General features: G+C 35.5%; 1 protein-coding gene across 1 annotated transcript in view; it reads right to left on the bottom strand.

Moving 5' to 3' along the window:
- The window catches only part of LOC122747345 (proto-oncogene tyrosine-protein kinase ROS-like), a 168,986-nt gene that overhangs the window by 142,461 nt on the left and 4,591 nt on the right, over positions 1 to 21,934 (bottom strand). Inside the window, exon 3 of the mRNA XM_043993426.1 lies at positions 20,258 to 20,366. Coding sequence (XP_043849361.1) covers positions 20,258 to 20,366 — 109 coding nt within the window. The remainder of the gene's footprint in view (positions 1 to 20,257; positions 20,367 to 21,934) is intronic.

Raw genomic sequence — 21,934 nt, 5'->3', positions numbered from 1 at the left:
GAGGACCTGAGTTCAAATCCAGCCTTAGACACTTGACACTAGCTGTGTGACCCTGGGTAAGTCACTTAACCCTCACTGCCCCACAAAAAACAAACAAACAAAAACAAAAACAAATTCCTGGAAGAAATAAAAAAATGTTCAGAATAAAATAAGAATGGTAGAGGAAAAATTAAGTAAAGATAAAAGAGTGAGCGAAGAAAATTATGAAAAGACAACTAACAGCCTAGTAAGACATACAGAATTGGCCAAATGGAAAAAGAGGTACAAAAGCTTACTGAAGAAAATAATTTCTTAAAAATTAGAATCGGACAAGTGGAAGTTAATAATTCCATGAGACATCAAGGAACAATAAAAAAAGTCAAAGAAATAGGAAAAAATAGAAAAAATAATGAAATATCTCATTGGGAAAGAAAAACTGACCTGGAAAACAGATTAAGAAGAGATAATTTTAGAATTGTTGGACTACTTTAAAAGCCATGATCAGAGAAAGGTATTAGACATAATATTTCAAGAAATTATAATGGATAAGTATGTCAATATCCTAGAACTAGAGGATCAAATAAAAATGGAAAGAATTCCCTGATCACCACCTGAAAGACATTAAAAAAATTAAAACTGCCATGAATATTAAAGCCAAATTCCATAACTCTCAGATCAAGGAAAAAAATATTGCAAGCAGCCAGAAAGAAAGAATTCAGATATTATGGAGCCACATTCATCAGCACACAAGATTTAGCAACTACTATGCTAATGGGTGAGAGGGCTTGGCATATGATATTCTGCAAGGCAAAAAAGCTAGTATTACAACCAAGAATCACCTACCCAGCAAAACTGAGTATATTGCTTCAATGGGGAAAAATGTATATTTAATGAAATAGGGGACTTTCAAGTATTCCTTGTGAAAAAAACAGAGCTGAATAAAAAAAAATCTGACTTTCAAATTAAAGACCTGAGAGAAACATCAAAAGGTAAACAGGAAAGAGAAATCATAAGGGATTCAATAAGGTTAAACTGTTTACATTCCTATATGGGTAGATAGTACATGGAACTTCTAAGAATGTTATAATTATTGGGGCAGTTAAAAGTATTCCACATAGAAAAGGGGACAGGAATGAGTTGATTATTTTGGAATGATACAAAAAAAATATGGGTGGACAAGAAAGAGAGATGGCCTGGTGGAAGGGGGAAGGGAGGAATGCAGAAAAATATCTCACACAAAAGAGCCATGCAAGGAAGAGGTTTTACAGTGGAGGAGATAATGGTGAGGGATGAAGTGGGCAATGCTTGAGCCTCATAGTTTTCTAAATTGGTTCATGGAGGGACATACATATATACATACATATATACACACATGCATACATACACAGAGGAAGGGAGGGTGAGAGAGACAGAGACAGAGATAGAGACAGAGAGAGACAGAGAGAGAGGATAAACAGATGAAAATAGGATCTAGGCAAATACAGAGTTAGTGATCATAACTGTTACTGTCTGTGAACAGGAGAAATTCATCCATAAATAAAGTGGATAGTGGAATGGAGTAAAAAACTACAATCCAACAATATGTTGTTTCCAAGAAACACACTTGAAACCAAGAGACACACACAGAGTTAAGAGGCTAGAGCAGAATTTCTTTTGCTTCAGCTGAAATAAGAAAGGTAAAGGTAGCAATTATGATCTCAGACAAAGGAAAAACAAAAATAGACTCAATTAAAAGAGATAAGTGGATAAAATACATCTTGCTAAAAGCTACCATAGACAATAAAATAATATCAATACAAAACCTATAAGCACCAAAGAGTATAGTATCCAATTTATTTAAGGAAAAGTTAAATGAATTAAAGGAGGAAGGAGACATTAAAACTCTACTAGTGAAGGATCTAAACTTTCCTTTCCCAGAACTAGATAAAGCTAATCATAAAACAAACAGGAAAGAAGTTATGATATGAATAGAATTTTTGAAAAGTTAGATATGATAGACCTCTGGACCAAATTGAATGGAAATTGTGTATATCTATATATCTATATCTATATCTATATCTATATCTATATCTATATCTATATCTATATCTATATCTATATCTATATCTATATCTATATCTATATCTATATCTATATCTATATCTATATCTATATCTATATCTATATCTATATCTATATCTATATCTATATCTATATCTATATCTGTGTGTATGTGTATGTCTTAGCTCTACATGGCACATTCACAAAAATTGACCATGTATTAAGGCATAAAAACCTCACAAGTAAATGCAGAAAAGCAGAAATATCAAATGCATATTTTTCAGACCTTAAAGCAGTAAAACTTATATTCAGTGAAGCATGTAAGCATAGATTAAAATTCATTAGAAGCTAAATAATCCAAAGAGTGGGTCAGAGAATAAATCATAGAAAGAATAATTTTATTGGAGAGAATGACAACAATGAGGTAGCACACCAAAAATTATGGGAAGCAGCCAAAGCAATAATTATGGGAAATTTTATATGTCTAAATGAATAAAATAGAGAAAGAGCAGATCAATAAATTGGTTATGCAATTTTTTTTAATCTAGAAAAAGAATATATTTTAAATCCCCAAACAAACACCAGAATAAAAATCCTGAACATCAAAAGACAGATTAATAAACCTAAAAGTAATATATACCATTGAAACAGGTGAGGCACAGTCTACTATTGGTCAGACCGAAATTCAGGTCCCAAACCTGCAGAGCTCAGACCAGGGGGGTTGTGTGAAGACTTTGACCTGGATCAGAGCATTTTGGGAACACTGAAGCTTGGAAGTCCAAAGTCTGCGTAGTCCCTCAGAGCCTAAAATAAAAAAGAAAGTGGCCACAGGACCAGAGCAAACGTTCCTTCCTTTAATAGACAAAGTCTGGACCTAAGATAAGCCTAAAAGTATGAAGTAAGCTGAAAGAATAAGGAAAGAAAAAAAATTAATCATACCATAAAAAAAAAATTATTATTGTGATATAGGCTCTCAAGACATAAATGTGCAGGAAGAGAATGACTTCAAAACAGTTTCACAAAGCCTCAAAGCAAAACACACCTTGGTCACAAGTCCAGTGGGAATTCCTGGAAGAAATGAAGCAAGAGTTAAAGAGAAACATAACATTTGTTTTTTTAAATTAAATATAAGCTTCAAGTGGAACAACATGGAAAACAAATGGAAAAACTATCTAAAGAAGGAAATGGGAAGGAAATTAACACCTTGGAACAAAAGCTATAATACTTTGTCCAAGAAGTGGAGTCCAGAGGTAGAAGAAAGGCAGTGACTTGCCTGAGCTCTCCCCAAGACCCCTCCAAATACCTTCAAATCATGTTATAAGACAATTCACCCACAAAAAGTCAGGGTGAAATAATTTTCCAGCTAAAGACAACTTAGAAGGTTGGTGGGAAGGGTTTGTTGTATGGGGGTGAGAATGGAGCATAGGCCTATGCAGGCTGCACCAGCACAGACCCAGCCCTAGGGAAAACCCAGTCACAGCCACAGCCACAAGCAAACTAGGAGTGGCAGCAACTGTTTCTGGAACTCAGCCCACAGACAGTAAAGGAGTTGAACAGTTGGCCAGAAGGAGACTGAAGGACTCTCTTTACCAGCAGAAAAGCAGGACTCTGTTGTTTTGTCCATACTCAGATCCATGTCACAATCCTGGGTGGGGTTCCCAGGTCGGGTGGTAGCACAAGCACTTAAGAGATTGCACCCAAATTGGAGCAGGACTTTGTTCATAATTCCAGGGCAGAAAAAAAAGCCTGTGGTTGCTTGCAAACCAGAGCACAGGCCTGGAGAATAGTAAAGAAACCTCTCCTTAAATCATAACACCTTGGAAGAACTAAAAACTTACAAATTTCTAGAAGTATCTCTGAAAACAGCTGCACAAACCCCTGAAACTTAGGGCAATGCATCCTCCACTCTGGAAGCAGTGCCCCACTTTAACAAAGAATTAAAAGTCAAGAAATAGGCTGGCAAAATGAACAAACAGAAAAAAAAATGCTGAGCCTATAAAATTTCTATGGTGGCAAGGAAGATCAAAATGCGTCCTCAGAGGAAGATAGCAAAGTCAAAACTCCTATGTCCAAAGCTTACAAGAAAAATATGAATTGGTCTTGGGTCATAGAAGGGCTCAAAAAGTAAGAGAGGTAGAAGAAAAAATGGAAAGAAAAGTGAGAGTGATGCAAGAAAATCATGGGGAAAAAAGTAAACAGCTTGGTAAAGGAGACACAAAAAATACTGAAGAAAATAACACCTCAAAAAAGAGACTGGGCCAAATGGTAAAAGAGTTACAAAAAGCCAATGAGGAAAAGAATGCCTTGAAAAGCTGAATTGGTCAATTGGAAAAGGAGGTACAAAAGCTCTGAAGAAAAGTAAATGAAAAATTAGGATTGAGCAAACAGAAGCTAATGACTCTATGAGAAACCAAGAAACAATAAAGCAAAATAATAAAAAATAGAAGGCAGTGTGAAGTATCTTATTGAAAAAACTGACTTGGAAAATAGATCCAAGAGAGATCATTTGAAAATTATTGGACTATCTGAAAACCATGATCAAAAAAAGAACCTCGGCATCATCTTCCTAGAAATTATCAGGGAAAATTTTCCTGATGTTCTAGAACCAAAAGATAAAAAAGAAACTTAAAAAAAATCCACCAATCACCTTCTAAGAGATCCTAAAATTAAAACTCCCAGGAATATTATAGCCAAATTCCAGAGTTCCCAGGTCAAGGAAAAATATTGCAAGCAGCCAGAAAGAAACAATTCAAATATTGTGGAGTCACAGTTAGAATTAGGATTACAACCAAGAATCAGCTACCCAGCAAAACTGACTATAATCCTTCAGGGGGTAAAATGGAAATTCAATGAAAGAGAGGGCTTTCAGGAATTCTTGATGAAAAGACCTGAGCTGAATAGAAAATTTGACTTTCAAATACAAGACCCTAGAGAAGCTTAAAAAGGTAAACAGGTAAAAGAAATCATAAGGGATATTAAAAGGTTAAATGTTCACATTCCTTCATGGGAAGATGATACTTGTAACTCATAAGAACTTTCTCATTATTAGGGCACCTGGGTAGAGTATATTTAGATAGAAGGCACAGGTGTGAATTGAATATGACAGGATGATATCTTTTAAAAAAATAAAATTTTTTAAAAGGGGGAGAGAGGAATGCACTGGGAATGGGAGAGGTGGAATGGGGTAAAGAGTCTTACATTAAAGAAGCAAGACAAAGCTTATATAGTAGAGAGGAAGATGGGGTAGGCGCTGAGGAGTGAATGAATCTTAATCTCATCAGAATTGGGTCAAAGATGGAATAACATACCTACTCAATTGGGTATAGTAATCTATTTTATCCTGCAGAAAAGTAGCAAAGGAAGAGTGTGTGTGTGTGTGTGGGGGGGGTCAGTGATAGAAGTAAGACAGATTCGGGGAGGAGGCAAACAGAAGCAAAACACTTTTGAGGAAAGACAGGGTGAAAGGAGATAGAGAATAGAGTAAATATCATGGGGGAGGAATAGAAATACATTTAGCAATAGTAATTGTTAAAATTTTTGAAGCATATTTGTCTGATAAAGCAATAATTTCTCAAGCAAACAGAGAACTGAGTCAAATTTTTTAGCATGAGACTGATTGATAAATGATCAAAAACTATGAAGAATATTCAGATGAAATAACCAAAGTTGTCTATAATCATATGAAAAAAATGCTCTGACACACTATTGATTAGAAAGATGCAAGTCAGGGTAATTCTGGGGTACCACCTCATATCTATTGGATTGGATAATAGGACAATAGAGGAAGATGACATATGTCAAAAGGGATATGGGGAAAATTAGACATTAATGCACTATTGGTGGAGTTGTAAACTGATTCTAACATTCTGTAGAGCAATTTGGAGCTATGGCCAAAGGGCTATAAAAGCAGGCATACTCTTTGACCTGGTAATACCATTACTAGTTCTGTATCCAAAGTGAGATAAAACCCAAAAAGTTAAAGGACCCAAATGTACGAAAATATTTATGGTAGTCCTTTTCTGGCGCAAAGAATTTGAAATTGAAGAGATGCCCATAAATTAGGAAATGGCTGAACAAATTGTGGGATGTGATTATGATGGAACACTATTGTGCTATAAGAAATGATGAGCAGGATGGTGTCAGAAAAACCTCGAAAGACTTACATGAGGTGATGCAAAGTGAAATGTATTGTATAAAAAGTAAGATGATCAGCTGTGAATTATTTAGCTCTTCTCAGCAATACAATGATCCAAGACAATTCTGAAGGACTTATGAAAAATGCATTCCATCTGCAGAGAAAGAACTTATGGTGTCTGCATATATATTGAAGCATCCTTTTTTAAGTTTCTTTTTCTTAAGTTTTTTGGTCTGTTTTCTGTCACAACCTAACTAATATGGAAACGTCTTGCATGACTACACACATACGACATATTGCCTTGCTTGCATTCATAAGGGTGGGTAGGGGAGATAGGGAGGAAGAGAATTTGGAACACAAAGTTTTAAAATGGATATTGAAAAAATGTTTTACATGTAATTGGGGAAAAAATAAAGTTAAATTAAAAATTTAAAAAAAAAACTTGTCCAAGAAACAAACACCCTGAAAATTATAATGGACCAAAAATAAAACAATAACTCAATGAGATCCAAGAAATATTAAAATAAGGTAAAAAAGACTTCAAAAAAAGAAGGCGTCTCATAACAAAATCAACTGACCTAGAAAGCAGATAAAGGAGAGAAAATGTAATAACTACCTAATTTGTCTAAAGATCATATTTTAAGAAATCTTAAAATAAATCTATTCAGATCTCTTGGAACCTAGAGGCAAAGAGGCAACAGAAGAAATTCACAGGTCATCTTTGGAAAGAAACCCCCAACCTCAAAACTCCAAGGAACATTATGAACAAAATCTATAGATTCAAGTTAAAAATAAGGAAAAATACTGTTAAGTAATCAGGAAAAAAGAATCCAAGTACTGAGGAGCCATAGTATGGATCCAACATGATTTAAGCATTCACTACTTTAAAGAATAAAAGAGCTTGGAATATAATATTCCAGAAGCAAAGAATATGAGATTACTGCTAAGAATGATTTACACAAAAAACCTGAGTATGATACTTTTCAAACACAGTAGTTAAGAGAAACATAAAAAAGTAAAGATGAAAGAATAAACATAAAGGACTAAACAAGAATAAATTCTACTACAGAAAAATTATATGTTTCTCCAATGAATACTCTCATCAAGAAGACCTAGAATTCATTCTCTTATGCCTCGTGATCTTGAAAGAAGAATGGAAATTGAGAAAAGAAATGAATAATGACCAACTAATATTCCAGAAAAATTATGATGAAACATGCTCCCTTTCTCCTGGTAAAGAGCTCAAAGACTCAGAGTGAAGAATGAGAAAATTTGGTCGTGGATATTATGGAAATCTCTTTTGGTTGACTAGACATATTTATGACAAAGGTTTCATTTTTCTTTTGCTCCCAATGTGGGGAGGAGGGTCAGAGTTGGGGGTGGGGTAAGAAGAAAGATTTTTGCTAATTTTAAAAGAAATTAAAGGAAAAAATAGGCATCTAAGTTTACAAACAATGAGATAACCCATTCATAATGTTATAACTAAAATGGCACATCCAATACTGGATCCCTTGAGATTATAAACTCCTGAATAGCATAGTCTTTTCTTTACTGCAATACATTAGGTGTCTGCTAAGCTATTATATACTGATAAATATTGTATGAATAATAAGAGCAAGTATTTCTATATATCCTTTTAAAGCTATACACAGTCCTTTCTTTATAATTATATTATATGTCATATTATCTCATTTACCCGAACAAAAACCATGAGGTAGGTATTATTATTATCCTTGTTTTATAAATGAGAAACAGGCTGAAAAAGGTTTAAATAACTTCCTTGGTATTGCATATCTAGGCAAGACTTGAACTTGAACTCAGCTCTTCTTGACTTCAGATACAAAATTATATGCTGATTAGTTTGGGGAAAGTCCTCCAGTGAAATAAATTCTCATTTTTTTGTGGAATGGTTTACACTTGTGACACCTTAATGTAAAAGATTTAACTAAAAAGCCTCTCAAAGTCTTTCAAAGCACATGATTCCTTGACCCAATTTTTCCACAGTACTGGTGTCTTCATTTTTGTTGGTATAATACTTTACAACCTCTTAATGGACCACAGCTATAAAAATTTCTAAAATTATTAATAAGTTACTAACTTTTCCTTGTACTGCTTTAAGGCACTTACCTTCTACTGAATGTGATGCTGCTGGAGATATCTAATTGGAAACTTTCCCGTTTCATTTTATACACACACACACAGTACATATATATATACACACACACACATACACAAATGCATACATATGTATGTATATTTGCTTATATATACACATACAAACACATGTATACATACATATATGTATAGAAATAGATACAGATATGTTCTAAATTTGAAGGTTGAGTTGATGTATGTATTTGTTTATTTGTATTTGCTCTTATTATTTGGGACATGGATTATTATTGCCTATAAGACTTCAAGCTGAGTTCAAAACCTGCTCAAGAGTCTGAACATATTACTTATCCTGCTGTAATTTATTGACTTATCTGTGCAGATGAAGAAATTTGTAATAGAACAGTTTTAGTGTGATTAATTAGCAACAAAATTCAGACAATCAGTGATGACAATTTGGGACTGGAAAAGAAGAAGCATAACCTGCCTTATTGACTCATATATTCTTTTGACATCTGGAATAGTAAATCAGAAAGAGAATAAACCATAATAATAATTTAAAAAACATAATTAACACTCTTTCAGGACTAAAGTTTCTTCTTTTTTTCCTTCTTGATTCACTGAGCTAGGCCTGGCTTGACACAGAATCATAGAAGCTTAGAGTAGGAAAGGGCTTCACTGACCATCTTGCCCAGTCCATACCTGAACAAGAATCATTGTTATTAAGCATTTATTAATCATTTACTATGTGCCAAGTACTATCCCAGCCACTGAAGATACAAAAAGGCAAAAAATAGTCCTTTGTTCAAGGAGATCACAGTCTAATGGAGAAGGCAACATGCAGATAACTATGTACAGTTATATGTGCATAGTTATATCTATGTACATAGATACATATATCTATGTAGAACTATACAAACAGTAGAAACTTAGATAAATGACAGAAAGAATCCAGTCTTGTAGCCAATAAGGTATAATCCAGTCTTTTCATGAAGACCTTAGGTCTTCAGGAGGGGGAACCCACTACCTCCTGAAGTGCCCATTCCCGTTTGCAAAGTTCAAATTATTCAGAAGCATTTCCTTTCTTTTTTTTTTTTTTTTCTAAGTAAGGCAATTGGGGTTAAGTGACTTGCCCAGGGTCACATAGCTAGTAAGTGTTAAGTGTCTGAGGCCGGATTTGAACTCAGGTACTCCTGAATCCAGGGCCAGTGATCTATCCACTGCGCCATCTAGCTGTCCCCAGAAGCATTTCTTAACATCAAACTTCAATTTGCCTTTTGACAAACTCTTCCCATTGCTTCTAGTTCTGTTGCCTTGGGCACAGTAAAATTGCCCTCTGTAGCAAAATTGATAAGGACAGTTGAGCGAGCATCTGTGTGTTTGTGTCTGGGAGTGGAGGGGGGTGAGAGGTTAAGGCGGGGTGGGGTAGAGAGGTTCTATTCTTATTTTCTGTAATGGCCAATAACCCATTACTCATCCCACATTCATCATAGTCTTTAATTTATGAAACAATGTTCAGCACAAATTTCTTAGAAAAATTCAATACTCAAAGTACTCAGTAGTATAATTGGAAGCACTCTAAGGACAAGGACCATCTACTTATTTGCTACAATTAGTGAAATGCCTTGAAAACAGTTCCTATTTTTTTTAGTGAGTTTTAATGTGCAAATCATTCCCTGAGAAAAAAAATGCAACAAAATATATCCTAAGTTGGGGAGGGTACTTGGGAAAGCTAGAGTGGTACAAAGGGGGATGATGAGTTTAATAAGCAACTCTCCCAACCAAGGGTTCCCTAGATCTTCAAAACTAGTTTAGATTATATGATGTAAAGGATTTCCCATGTGGACTTGATCTGCCTGGGCCATTTTGGGCCAGTTTGAAAACTCCACAAGGAATATGTCCAATGCATGGCTAGTTTATTTCCCTGCTCCATAAAACAGTTTCTGATTACAAAGGGAAGTTCTATTTATGTATATTTAAGATTTAAATTTTAAGAATGAAAACTCCTTATGTCTCATCACTTTAAATTTATACTGGAATCATTTCACTTTGGCTTGAAGCTGAGTATTCCTGAGCTGAGTCCTTAATGGTAAATAGTGAGAAACGCTTTCCTCAGTCTAAGAAAATGATTAGTTTTTTGGATTTTTTTTTCCTTCCCTCAGACAATTGCTATTGTTATTTTTCCATTAAGATATATTGAAGAAATGTTTTCAGGGGCAGCTAGATGGCGCAGTGGATAGAGCACAGGCCCTGGATTCAGGAGTACCTGAGTTCAAATCCGGCCTCAGACACTTAACACTTACTAGCTGTGTGACCCTGGGCAAGTCACTTAACCCCAATTGCCTTACTAAAAAAACAAACAAAAACAAAAAGAAATGTTTTCAAGATTTTTAATGTTAAAATTAAATTATTATCCTTGTAATCTATTTTTAAAATTATAGGCTATGTAATTAAATAGAAAGAAAAAAGTCTTCATATTTCTCCCAAATGTCTCAGAGATTGACTCCAATATTGTCTACAGCACAAAGTTTGAAAGAAAAGATTATATAGTCCCTGAAAGATGATTTATATTCTATTCCGACTAAGCCTTACTGGAACAAACTTCGCTAATTTTCTTACATATGCAGTGGAGGCTTTGGTAAGACACTTCTTCCATTTCCAGGCTCTCTCCCTCTATCTCTGGGAATAGCATAGACAAGCAGTGGCAAAGTTAATTGGAACCCATATCTCCCTAATATTGCTCTCTTTATTTAGTAGTTCCTTACTGTAGTAAAAGACTATTGCTATAAGCAAGGGCTCATAATATATATTTATGAGAATGATCAAGAGAGAATGAAATTACTTAGAAGAAATTTAAAAGTGGTAACTTAGGCATTTGAGCATCTTTGTTCTAGTAAGGTTTCTTACCCTGGGGACAAGGAATATTTTTAAAAAGGTATTTTGATAACTTTATTTTGATTTTGATAAATATATTGATAATCCATGTAATTTGTTTCTTTTATAACAATGTATTTTATTTCATACATTTTAAAACATTATTCTGAGAAGGAGGTGATTAGACTTCAAGAAATGGCCAAATTGGTACATCACACAAAATAGGTTACGAACCCTGGGGGAAGAAGATGAATGGTTATGCATTCTTAGAAGACAAAAAGTGATGTGAGGAGTTGGAGAGGAAGAGAATAATATTGTATAACTACTTAGAGAAATTAGGAAAATTGCTAATGTGGAAAGGGTGAGAACAGATGGTAGAAAATAGTCAAGAATTATTTTAATTTAAAAATTTGAGGAACACAAGGCACATTCTACTTTAAGATCCCTCTTTTAGCACATACTATATAGTTCATGCTTCAAAGCAGGAGAAAATTCTATTGTGTGGGAGATTAAGTGGAGAAAAAAAAAAGCATTTTTCTTGCTTTTCCTTCTAAGATTCGAGTAAAGGCAATAGTAAAGAAGAGAAAATGCAAACAATTCAGATTAAATATGTTATTGCAGGGGCAGCTAGGTGCACAGTGGATAGAGCACTGGCCCTGGAATCAGGAGTACCTGAGTTCAAATCCAACCTCAGACACTTAACACTTACTAGCTGTGTGACCCTGGGCAAGTCAAACCCCAATTGCCTCACTTAAAAAAAAAAAAAAGATGTTATTGCATATAACAACTTAATTGAATGGTTACTCACCTACTAATTTAAGTAGTAAGCTAATTACTATTGCTCTCTATAGGAAGCATGGTCAGTTAGGTTAGGGTTTAGTCTATCATTTAAGAAACAATGGAGGGGGCAGCCAGGTGGTGCAGTAGATAAAGCACCAGCCCTAGATTCAGGAAGATCTGAGTTCAAATCCAGCATCAGACACTTGACACTTACTAGCTGTGTGACCCTGGGCGAGTCACTTAACTCTCATTGCCCAGCAAAAGAAACAAACAAACAATGGAAAAACTACAAACTCTAAGCTGTGTCTTAATTTTATTATTGTTCTCAGTTTAAAAAGTACTCCCTCCAACTTTCTTGCAGACATTTTCCAAATTGATCTAAAATAGGAATAGAGCCTTCAATAACCCAATTCTCTAATTCTTTAAGCAACAAAGCTTTTAATGTCCCCCAACAGCAAGAATCCCATCAAATAGTTTTGGATTGAATAAACCATAGAATGAGAATTAAAAGTTCCAACAATACTCATTAGAGTATCCTACTGCAGTATTGATTCGTATAGAATCAATCCCTCTTTCCCCCTTTTTAGCTACACTTTTGAATGCTGATTGGTGTGGGCTAATAAAATGCAATAAAAATAAAATCACTTTTCTTTTTGAACATATAATTGTAGCTTCTATGTATATTTTTGCCCCCAGTATTTTAGTCCAGTTATACATAGAAGAGCTATTTCTCCCACACTCTTTTTCCTCTCACCCAACAAAACAAAAGGTGTTTGGGTTGATACATTAATTAGTAATCAGTAGCAAAAATGGTTAAATGATACCAAGTGGTATCTACTCTGGGAATCCTGACTGCATTTTCTCTGTCACTATTCCATTAGACTTGGTTTAATTCATTAAAAATGTACTGAAGACTTAACTATGTCCCTTTGAAAGTGCAGTTCATGAACCTATGATTAATACTTCCAGTTTTCTGTCAATTATAGAAGTATATAGATTTAGGGGAATATGATATCAATACTCTCAAATCAGGACATTTTTAACAACTTCCTCTCCATCTTTAAGTAAGCTCCATTCCTCCAATTTACCTAAATGAAAGCAACCTTCCCCCCACCCTCTTTTGAATCATAATCTAATTTAAAATGCCTTCTCACTTCCAATTGGAAATCACCAGGCAAAGAGACCTAACTAGCATTTTTCTGCCCTGGGACAAACTTCATAAAGGATATCTCAGAGAAAGTTCATAAAACACACTTTGGGCAAGTAATTTGAAAACCAATCTCAGTTCTACATTAAGGTATACTTAATTGAGAACTGTGGAGACACAAGCCCCAGGATATATTTTGCCCATTTTGATGTGGGGTGGAGAAAAGAGGAACTTCACCCAAGGTACCACAGCCCTGGGGAAGAAGGATGGCTATCTGGGTGGCTCAGTCTGGAGTCAGGAAGACCTGAGTTCAAATTTGGCCTCAGACATACACTGGTTGTGTGAACCTGGGTAAGTTGCTTAACCCTGTTTGCCTGTTTCCTCATCTGTAAAATGAGCTAGGGAAGGAAGAGGCCAATTACTTTGCCAAGAAAACTCTAAAAGGAGTCGAAGAGTGAGACAAGACTGAAAATGACTGAACAACAATAACACTTGTGTACTAAACTCAGTTACTTGGGGCTGCAGGAGAGTTAAATATTTCCATCAGTATTCTCTAAATTGTGGCGCCCTGTACTTAAACTAACTGGGCTGCCTGGGTTGCAGGATAAAAAGAAAGGATAATAAATTCCTTTGTCTCAAATCATTGACCCTTATTTGCCTCAAGAAGTACTTGGTCAGTTCAAGTGTCTCCAAATTCTTCAGGACTGATTGATATGTGAGATTATTAATGCTGCTATTTTGTGAACATTTGTAACAGAGTGGCAGACTAGATCTTTTTGAAATGCTAGGATAGTTAACAAAGTCCTCTCATCCTGGTCCCAGCTTTCAATGACTCAGTTTTGTTAGGCAAAAATCTATTAGTACCCAAGTAAAGATTGGAAAAACCCAAAATCCCAACATTCTTTTCCCTTCAGAAACTTATCTTTCAGTGTAGCCCCAAAACTGGCAAAGAAGCTCATGAATTTTTGGTGGGTAGTGAAAGAACTAGTAGAACTTCTCCATCCTGGGGAATGGTATAAAGTTTGAAATATTGATGTTCAGTCATATCTGTCCCTCTGTGACCCCATTTGCGATTCTCTTGGCAATGATATTAGAGTAGTTTGCCATTTTCTTCTCTAGCTTATTTTATACATGAAGAACTGAGGCAAAGAGGGTTAAGTGACTTGCCCAGGGTCACACAGCTACTAAGTATGTGAGGCTAGATTTTAACTCAGGAATATGATTGTTCTTTGACTCCAGTCCCAAAGCTTTATCCACTGTACCAGCTAGCTGAACTATAATAATGGCCATTCTTTCGTGGACATTTAGATTGAACTGAATCCTGCACTAATATCATTCCTGGCTGGATTTCTCTCCTACACCTACATGTTACCCTCAGGGGAAAATCTACTAGCAGGTATACTTTATCTTGTATGTTATCATAGACTTGAGGGTTCTCAAAAAAGCTGACACAGTTTCCCCTCACAGAAACAAAACAACTGAAGAATTTTCATTTTATTTTTATCTGGAGCATTAAAATATTAAATAATACATTGTATAGTAAGATTTGGTTTTGAGACACCCCTTCACACACCATAAGTCTCCTGACTTATGGGAAGATATGTTAAAGAGTAACTCAGAAACTATCACTCTTTGCAGATGGTATGATTGTATACTTAGAGAATCTTAGAGAATCAACTCAAAAACTACTTAAAACAATTAACATGGGTAGAGCCAAGATGGCAGAAGAAAGGCAGTGACTTGCCTGAGCTCTCCCCAAGACACCGCCCCCCCCTCCCCAAATACCTTAAAATAATGCCATAAGACAATTCCTGGATCACCAGAATCCACAAAAGGACAGAGTGAAATAATTTTCCAGGCAAAGATAACTTAAAAGGTCAGTAGGAAAAGTCTGTTGTACTGGGGTGAGAGCAGAGTGCAGCCTAGTGCAGGCCATGCCAGCAGAGACCTAGCCCCAGTGAAGGAGGAACGAGCCTCTGGAGTCTATGAATCTGTGGCAGAACTCAGTCCACAGATGTTAAGGAGGTCACACAATTGGCTAGAAGGAGATTACAGGGGTCTCTTTGCTAGCGCTGAGGGAGCACTCTGTTGTTTTGTCCATACTTAGATCCAGGTCACAGTCAGGGGTGGTGGTTCCAGGCAGGGGAAGAACACAAGTACACAAGAGCTTGCATCCATAGTGGATCAGGCTTCATAGTTCCAGGGCAGAAAAGCAGGCCTGTGGTTGCTTGCAAACCAGAGCACAGGCCAGGAGAGTAGTAAGTATATCTCTCCGTAAATCATACCACCTGGAAAGAACTAAAAACCTACAAATTCCTAGAAGTATCTCTGAAAGTAGCTGCTCAACCCCCTGAAACTTGGGACAGTCTACCCTCCACAGTGTCCCACTTTAACAAAGATTTAAAAGTCAAGAAATAGGCTGGCAAAATGAGCAAATAGAAAAAAATGCTGAGCCCAGAAAGTTTCTATGGTGTCAAGGAAGATCAAAATACACCCTCAGAGGAAGATAACACAGTCAAAGCTCCTACATCCAAAGCTTACAAGAAAAATATGAATTGGTCTCAGGCCATAGAAGGGTTCAAAAAGGACTTTGAAAATAAAGTAAGAGATTAGAGGAAAAAGTGGAAAGAAAAATGAGAGTGATGCAAGATCATGAAAAAAAAGGAAACTGGTTGGTAAAAGAAACACAAAAAAATACTGAAGAAAATAACACCTCAAAAAAGAGACTGGTAAAAGAGATACAAAAAGTGAATGAGGAAAAGAATGCCTTGAAAAGCTGAATTGGCCAATTGGAAAAGTAGGTATAAAAGGTCTCTGAAGAAAATAATTCCTTTAAAATTAGGATTGAACAAACAGAAGCTAATGACTCTATGAGAAACCAAGAAACAATAAAGCAAAAGAATTAAAAAAAATAGAAGACAATGTGAAATATCTCATTGGAAAAACAAATGACTTGGAAAATAGATCCAGGAGAGATCATTTGAAAGTAATTGGACTACCTGAAAACCACGATCAAAAAAAGACCCTAGATATCATCTTCCAAGAAAATTTCAGGGGAAATTGTCCTGACATTCTAGAACTGGAAGGTAAAATAGAAATTGAAAGAATCCACCAATTTCCTTCTGAAAGAGATCCCAAAATGAAAACTCCCAGGAATATTATAGCCAAATTCCAGACCTCTCAGGTGAAGGAAAAAATATTGTAAGCAGCCAGAAGGAAACAATTCAAGTATTGTAGAGTCAGTCAGGCTAACACAAGATCTAGCAGCTTTTATGTTAAAGGATTGGAGGGCTTAGAATATCACATTCTGGAGGGCAACAGAACTGGAATTACAACCAAGAATCATCTACCCAGCAAAACTGAGTATAATCATTCAGGAGAAAAATGGGAATTCAATGGAAGAGAGGACTTTCAGACATTCTTGGTGAAAAGATCTGAGTTGAATAGGAAATTTGACCTTCAAATACAATACCCTAGAGAAGCATAAAAAGGTAAACAGGGAAACAATCATAAGGGATATTAAAAGGTTGAACTGTTTACATTCCTGCATGGGAAGATGATACTTGTAACTCACAAGAACTTTCTCATTATTAGGGCAACTGCATGGAGTATATTTAGACAGAAGGCGCAGGTGTGAGTTGAATATGAAGGGATGATATCTTTAAAAATATATAATTAAGGGGTGAGAGAGGAGTGCACTGGGAAAAAGGGAAAGGGACAGGTGAAATGGGGCAAAGTATCTCACATAAAAGAAGCAAGAAAAAGCTATATGATGGAGCAGAAGATGGGGGAGGTGTTGGGGAGTGAGTGAACCTTACTCTCATCAGAATTGTGTCAAAGAGGGAATAACATGCACACTCAATTGGGTATAGTAATCTATCTTGCCCTGCAGAAAAGTAGGAGGGGAAGGGGATGGGGTGTAATAGAAGGAAAGTCAGACTGGGGGAAGGGGAAGTCAGAAGCAAAACACTTTTGAGGAGGGAAAGGGTGAAAGAAGGTAGAAAATAGAGTAAATGTCACGGGGAGGGAATAATGGAGGAAAATACAGTTAGCAATAGTAACTGTGAAAAAATGTTGAAGCAAATTTGTTTGACAGGCCTCATTTCTCAAACACATAGAGAACTGAGTCAAATTTATTAAAATAAGAGCCATTCTCCAATTGATAGATGATAAAAAGATATGAAGTTTTCAAATGAAATAATCAAAGCTGTCTATAGTCATATTAAAAATGTTCTAACTCACTATTTATTTTTGTGAGGCAACTGGGGTCAAGTGACTTGCCCAGCTAGTAAGTGCCAAGTGTCTGAGGTTTTGAACTCAGGTCCTCCTTAGTCCAGGGCCAGTGCTTTATCCACTGTTCCACCTAGCTGCCCCTCTAACTCACTATCGATTGGAGAGATGCAGGTAAAAACATATCTGGGGTAAAACCTCATACTTATTGGATTGGATAATAGGATGACAGAGAAAAATGACAAATGTTGTAGGGGATATGGGGAAAATTGGGCATTAAGGCACTCTTGTTGAAGTTATAAACTGATTCAAACATTCTGTAGAGCAATTTGTAATTATGGCCAAAGGGCTATAAAACCATGTATGCTCTTTGACCTAGTAATACCAGTACTAGGTTGGTATCCAAAAAGAGATAAAAAAGAAAAAGTTGAATTCGAAATTGAGGAGATACCCATCAGATGGGGAATGACTGAACAAATTGTGGGATGAGATTATGATGGAACACTATTGTGCTATAAGAAATGATGAGGGGGCAGCTAGGTGGCGCAGTGGATGTAGCACTGGCCCTGGATTCAGGAGGACCTGGGTTCAGATCCGGCCTCAGACACTTGACACTTATTGGCTGTGTGACCCTGGGCAAATCACTTGACCCCCGTTGCCCTGCAAAAAAAAAAAAAGAAATGATGAGTAGGATGCTATCAGAAAAACCGGGAAAGACTTACAGGAGCTGATGCAAAATGAAATGTACTGTATACAAAGAAACAGCAATATTGTAGGATGATCAGCTGTGAATCTTCTCAGAGTTGTTTTAATTTGCATTTCTCTAATCAATAGTGATTTAGAGCATTTGTTTGTATGGAAATAGATAGTTTTGAATTCTTCATCTGAAAACTGCCTGTTCATATCCTTTGACCATTTCTCAATTGGGGAATGACTTGTATTCTTATAAATTTGATTTAGTTCTCTAATATATTTTAGAAATGATGCATTTATCAGAAATAGTGGCTGTAAAAATTCTTTTCCAGTTTTCTCTTTTCCTTCTAATCTTGGCTGCATTACTTCTGTTTGTAGAAAAACCTTTTAAGTTAATGTAATCGAAATAATCCATTTTTCATTTCATAATATTCTTTATTTCTTGTTTGGTCATAAATTCTTCTCCTCTCCATAGATCTGAGAGGTACACTAGTCCTTCCTCTCCTAATTTGCCTATGATATCACTCTTTATGTCTAAATCATGTACCCATTTTGACTTTATTTTGGTATAAAGTGTAAGATGTTGGTCTATGCCTAGTTTCTGCCATACTCTCTTCTATTTTTCCCAGCAGTTTTTGTCAAATACTGTGTTCTTTCCCAGAAGCTAGAGTCTATTTCTTAGCCAGTACCAAACAGTTTTGATGACTGCTGCTTTATAGTATAGCTTTAGATTTGCTACAGCTAGCCCCCTTTTCTGTGCATTTTTTCATGAGTTCCCTTGATATTTTGACCTTTTTTTTGTCCAGATGATTTTTGCTATTATTTTTTGAGCTCCATAAAACATTTTAGGTACCACCTTACACCTATCAATCAGATTGGCTAATATGACAAAAAAGGAAAATAATAAATGTTGGAGAAGATGTGGTAAAATTGGAACACTGGTGCATTTTTGGTAAAATTGTGAATTGATCCAACCATTCTGGAGATCATTTTAGAACTATACCCAAAGGTCTGCAGGGCTGTGCATACAATTTGACTGAATAATACCACTACTAGGTCTGTATCCTAAAGAAATAATTAAAACAGGGAAAGGACCCACATGCATAAAAATAGTTATAGCAGCTCTCTTTGTTGTGGCAAGGAATTGGAAGTTGAGGGGATACCTACCAATTGGGGAATGGCTGAACAAATTGCGTATATGAATGTAATGGAATACTATTGTGCTGTAAAAAATTATAAGCAGGCAGATTTCAGAAAAACCTGGAAAGACTTAAGTGAACTGATGCTGAGTGAAATGAGCAGAACAGTAACAGCAGCATTGTATGATGATTAATTGTGATGGACTTGGTTCTTCTCAGCAATGCCATGATCCAGCACAATTCCAAAGGACTTATGATGGGGGGGCAGCTAGGTGGTGCAGTGGATAAAGCACCAGTCCTGGATTCAGGAGGACTTGAGTTCAAATTAGACCTCAGACACTCACTAGCTGTGTGACCCTGGGCAAGTCATTTTACCCTCATTGTCCCACCAAAAAACAAAACCAAAGGACTTATGATGGAAAATGATCTCTACATCCAGAAAAAAAGAACTGTAGAATCTGAATGCAGATTGAACCCTACTGTTTCTACTTTTTTGTTGTTTTTGTTTTCTTTTTTGATGTTTTTTCCCTTTTGTTCTGATTCTTCTTTCACAACATGATTAATGTGGAAATGTGTTTGATGTGATTGTACAAACATAGCCTATATCTGATTACTTTTTGTCTTGGGGAGGGGGGGGAAGGAAGGGAATGAGGGAGAAAAATTTGAAACTCAAAATGTTATAAAAATAAATATTGAAAAGTATCTTTCCTTGTAACTGGAACAAATACTATTAAGATTGGGGGGAAAGAGTAACTCAGGATGGAAAAGGCATGAATGGTTTATAATTTGAATCATTGGAGTGAATTCCTCCAATTGATGAGATCAAGAAATTATAAAGCAATAGAAAGAGCATTAGTTCTCTGGAGTCAGAGAACCTGAATCCACATCTCACTTCTACTACTTATATGACATTGTAGAAGTTATTCTCTCTGAACCTCAGTTTTCTCATTTGTAAAATTAAGAAGCTAATCTGGCCCCTAATATCCATTCAAACTCTCAATTGATGTTCCTATGATCCATTTAACAAATTAAATATTTTCATTAGCTGATGACAAAATTTCAAAGGACTTTAGGACAAAAACTGTATATATGCTAAAATTCATATTATTTCATTTTTTTAATGATCACCTTATTTGTAGAATGTAGCAGGTTATAAAGCTTCCGTGATTTTCTGCTGCAGTCCACATAACATAATCTTGCTGAATTTGGGGTATACCAGGTATTCCTGGAATTCCTGCTGTGAAAACCAATTAAGAAATATGACCAAAAAAAATAATTCCATGTTTACTTTAATCTTTAAAATTCATTGTTTGATTAAGTAGCATACATAGTCATATTGATGAAACTGGGAATTTATATTTTTGTTTATCAAAACAACCAAAATTACTGATTAGTTGACAAATTTGAAGGATGTACTCTATGATATTTGTGCTATTGCTCCTACTGCTAAGACGATTCAATCCATATAATAACGACAATGATAATCAACGGTTTTCTGCTAATATTATTGGGGATTTTAAAGCATAGAGACAGAACCTTAGACTCACTTGATCCAAATACAGTATCTATCAATACAAAATGATCTAATGGGAAAAATATATTGAGGATACATGATTCTGATGATCTCATCACTGCTGATCTCATTATAAGTTCTGGTTCTAGGAAAGGAAAAAGCATAGGTGGTGGTTCCAGGCAAACAACCTTATTTAGAACTTTGCAGACTTATTCTGAGTGGACTCAAGTATTAGGGGTAGTAATATTATATTCAAGGGTAGAAAGGAAGCTGGAGGGCTTTTAAAAAAAATATATCATTCGGGGGCAGCTAGGTGGCGCAGTGGATAGCACACCAGCCCTGGAGTCAGCAGTACCTGAGTTCAAATCCAGCCTCAGACACTTATCACTTACTAGCTGTGTGACCCTGGGCAAGTCACTTAACCCCAATTGCCTCACTAATATATATATATATATATATATATATATATATATATAATTCAAATGAAAGAAGATCCCATAAATATATTTTTTCAAACAGGGCAGATAATGGCTAAATATAGATATGGGTAGACATTCTTTAGTGTCAGAGGTTCACATTTCAGATTCATCAGTAACTCCATTCCTATCTACAAAACCTTCCTCTATCTAGAGACAAAGGATTCAATCTATTCAATATGCAAGGAAAATTAGTTGCAAACACAAAGTACTCGCTCAAGAAAGAAGATGACAAAATAAATACAAAAGATAAAATGGAGAAATCTTGTCAATCATATTTATTGTAAATAAACACCACAATAAAGCAAAAGAAAATGAATGGATAAAAAACTTAAACTAACACTGCCATTTATGAGACTTATCTAAAAATAATGACTCAATGAAAATGAAAGGCTAAAGCAAAAAAAAAAATCAACTAAAGAAAGGAATATTCTAATTTTAGGAGTCCTGGAGATTCATGGAATAGAGGACCACTAAGAGAACACTAGTGTTGGAAGGATAAATAATTATTTTCCTTTGTTTAATGAACAAGGGAAATGCTTTACATTTACTATTTTCAGAAATGAGGAAAATTTATTTCATTAAAACTTGATGTTCATATGAGTTGACAATATGTATATATATATATATACATATGTACACACACATACATACAAACACACACATATAGAGATATATACATCCATAAATAAATAAATACATACACACATGCATAGACATATGTGCTATTTTGTTTATATTGCCTACCCAACCACCTCTGCTGAAAAAGCACCCACCACAGTTTTTCTACTGATCATCTCAAGTAGAAAATTAAAA

The sequence above is a fragment of the Dromiciops gliroides genome, chromosome 3 (genome assembly GCF_019393635.1).
Source record: "Dromiciops gliroides isolate mDroGli1 chromosome 3, mDroGli1.pri, whole genome shotgun sequence".
Lineage (NCBI taxonomy): Eukaryota > Metazoa > Chordata > Mammalia > Microbiotheria > Microbiotheriidae > Dromiciops > Dromiciops gliroides.
The sequence above is the reverse complement of the archived record's forward strand: the minus strand, read 5'-3'. Positions and strand labels throughout refer to the sequence as shown.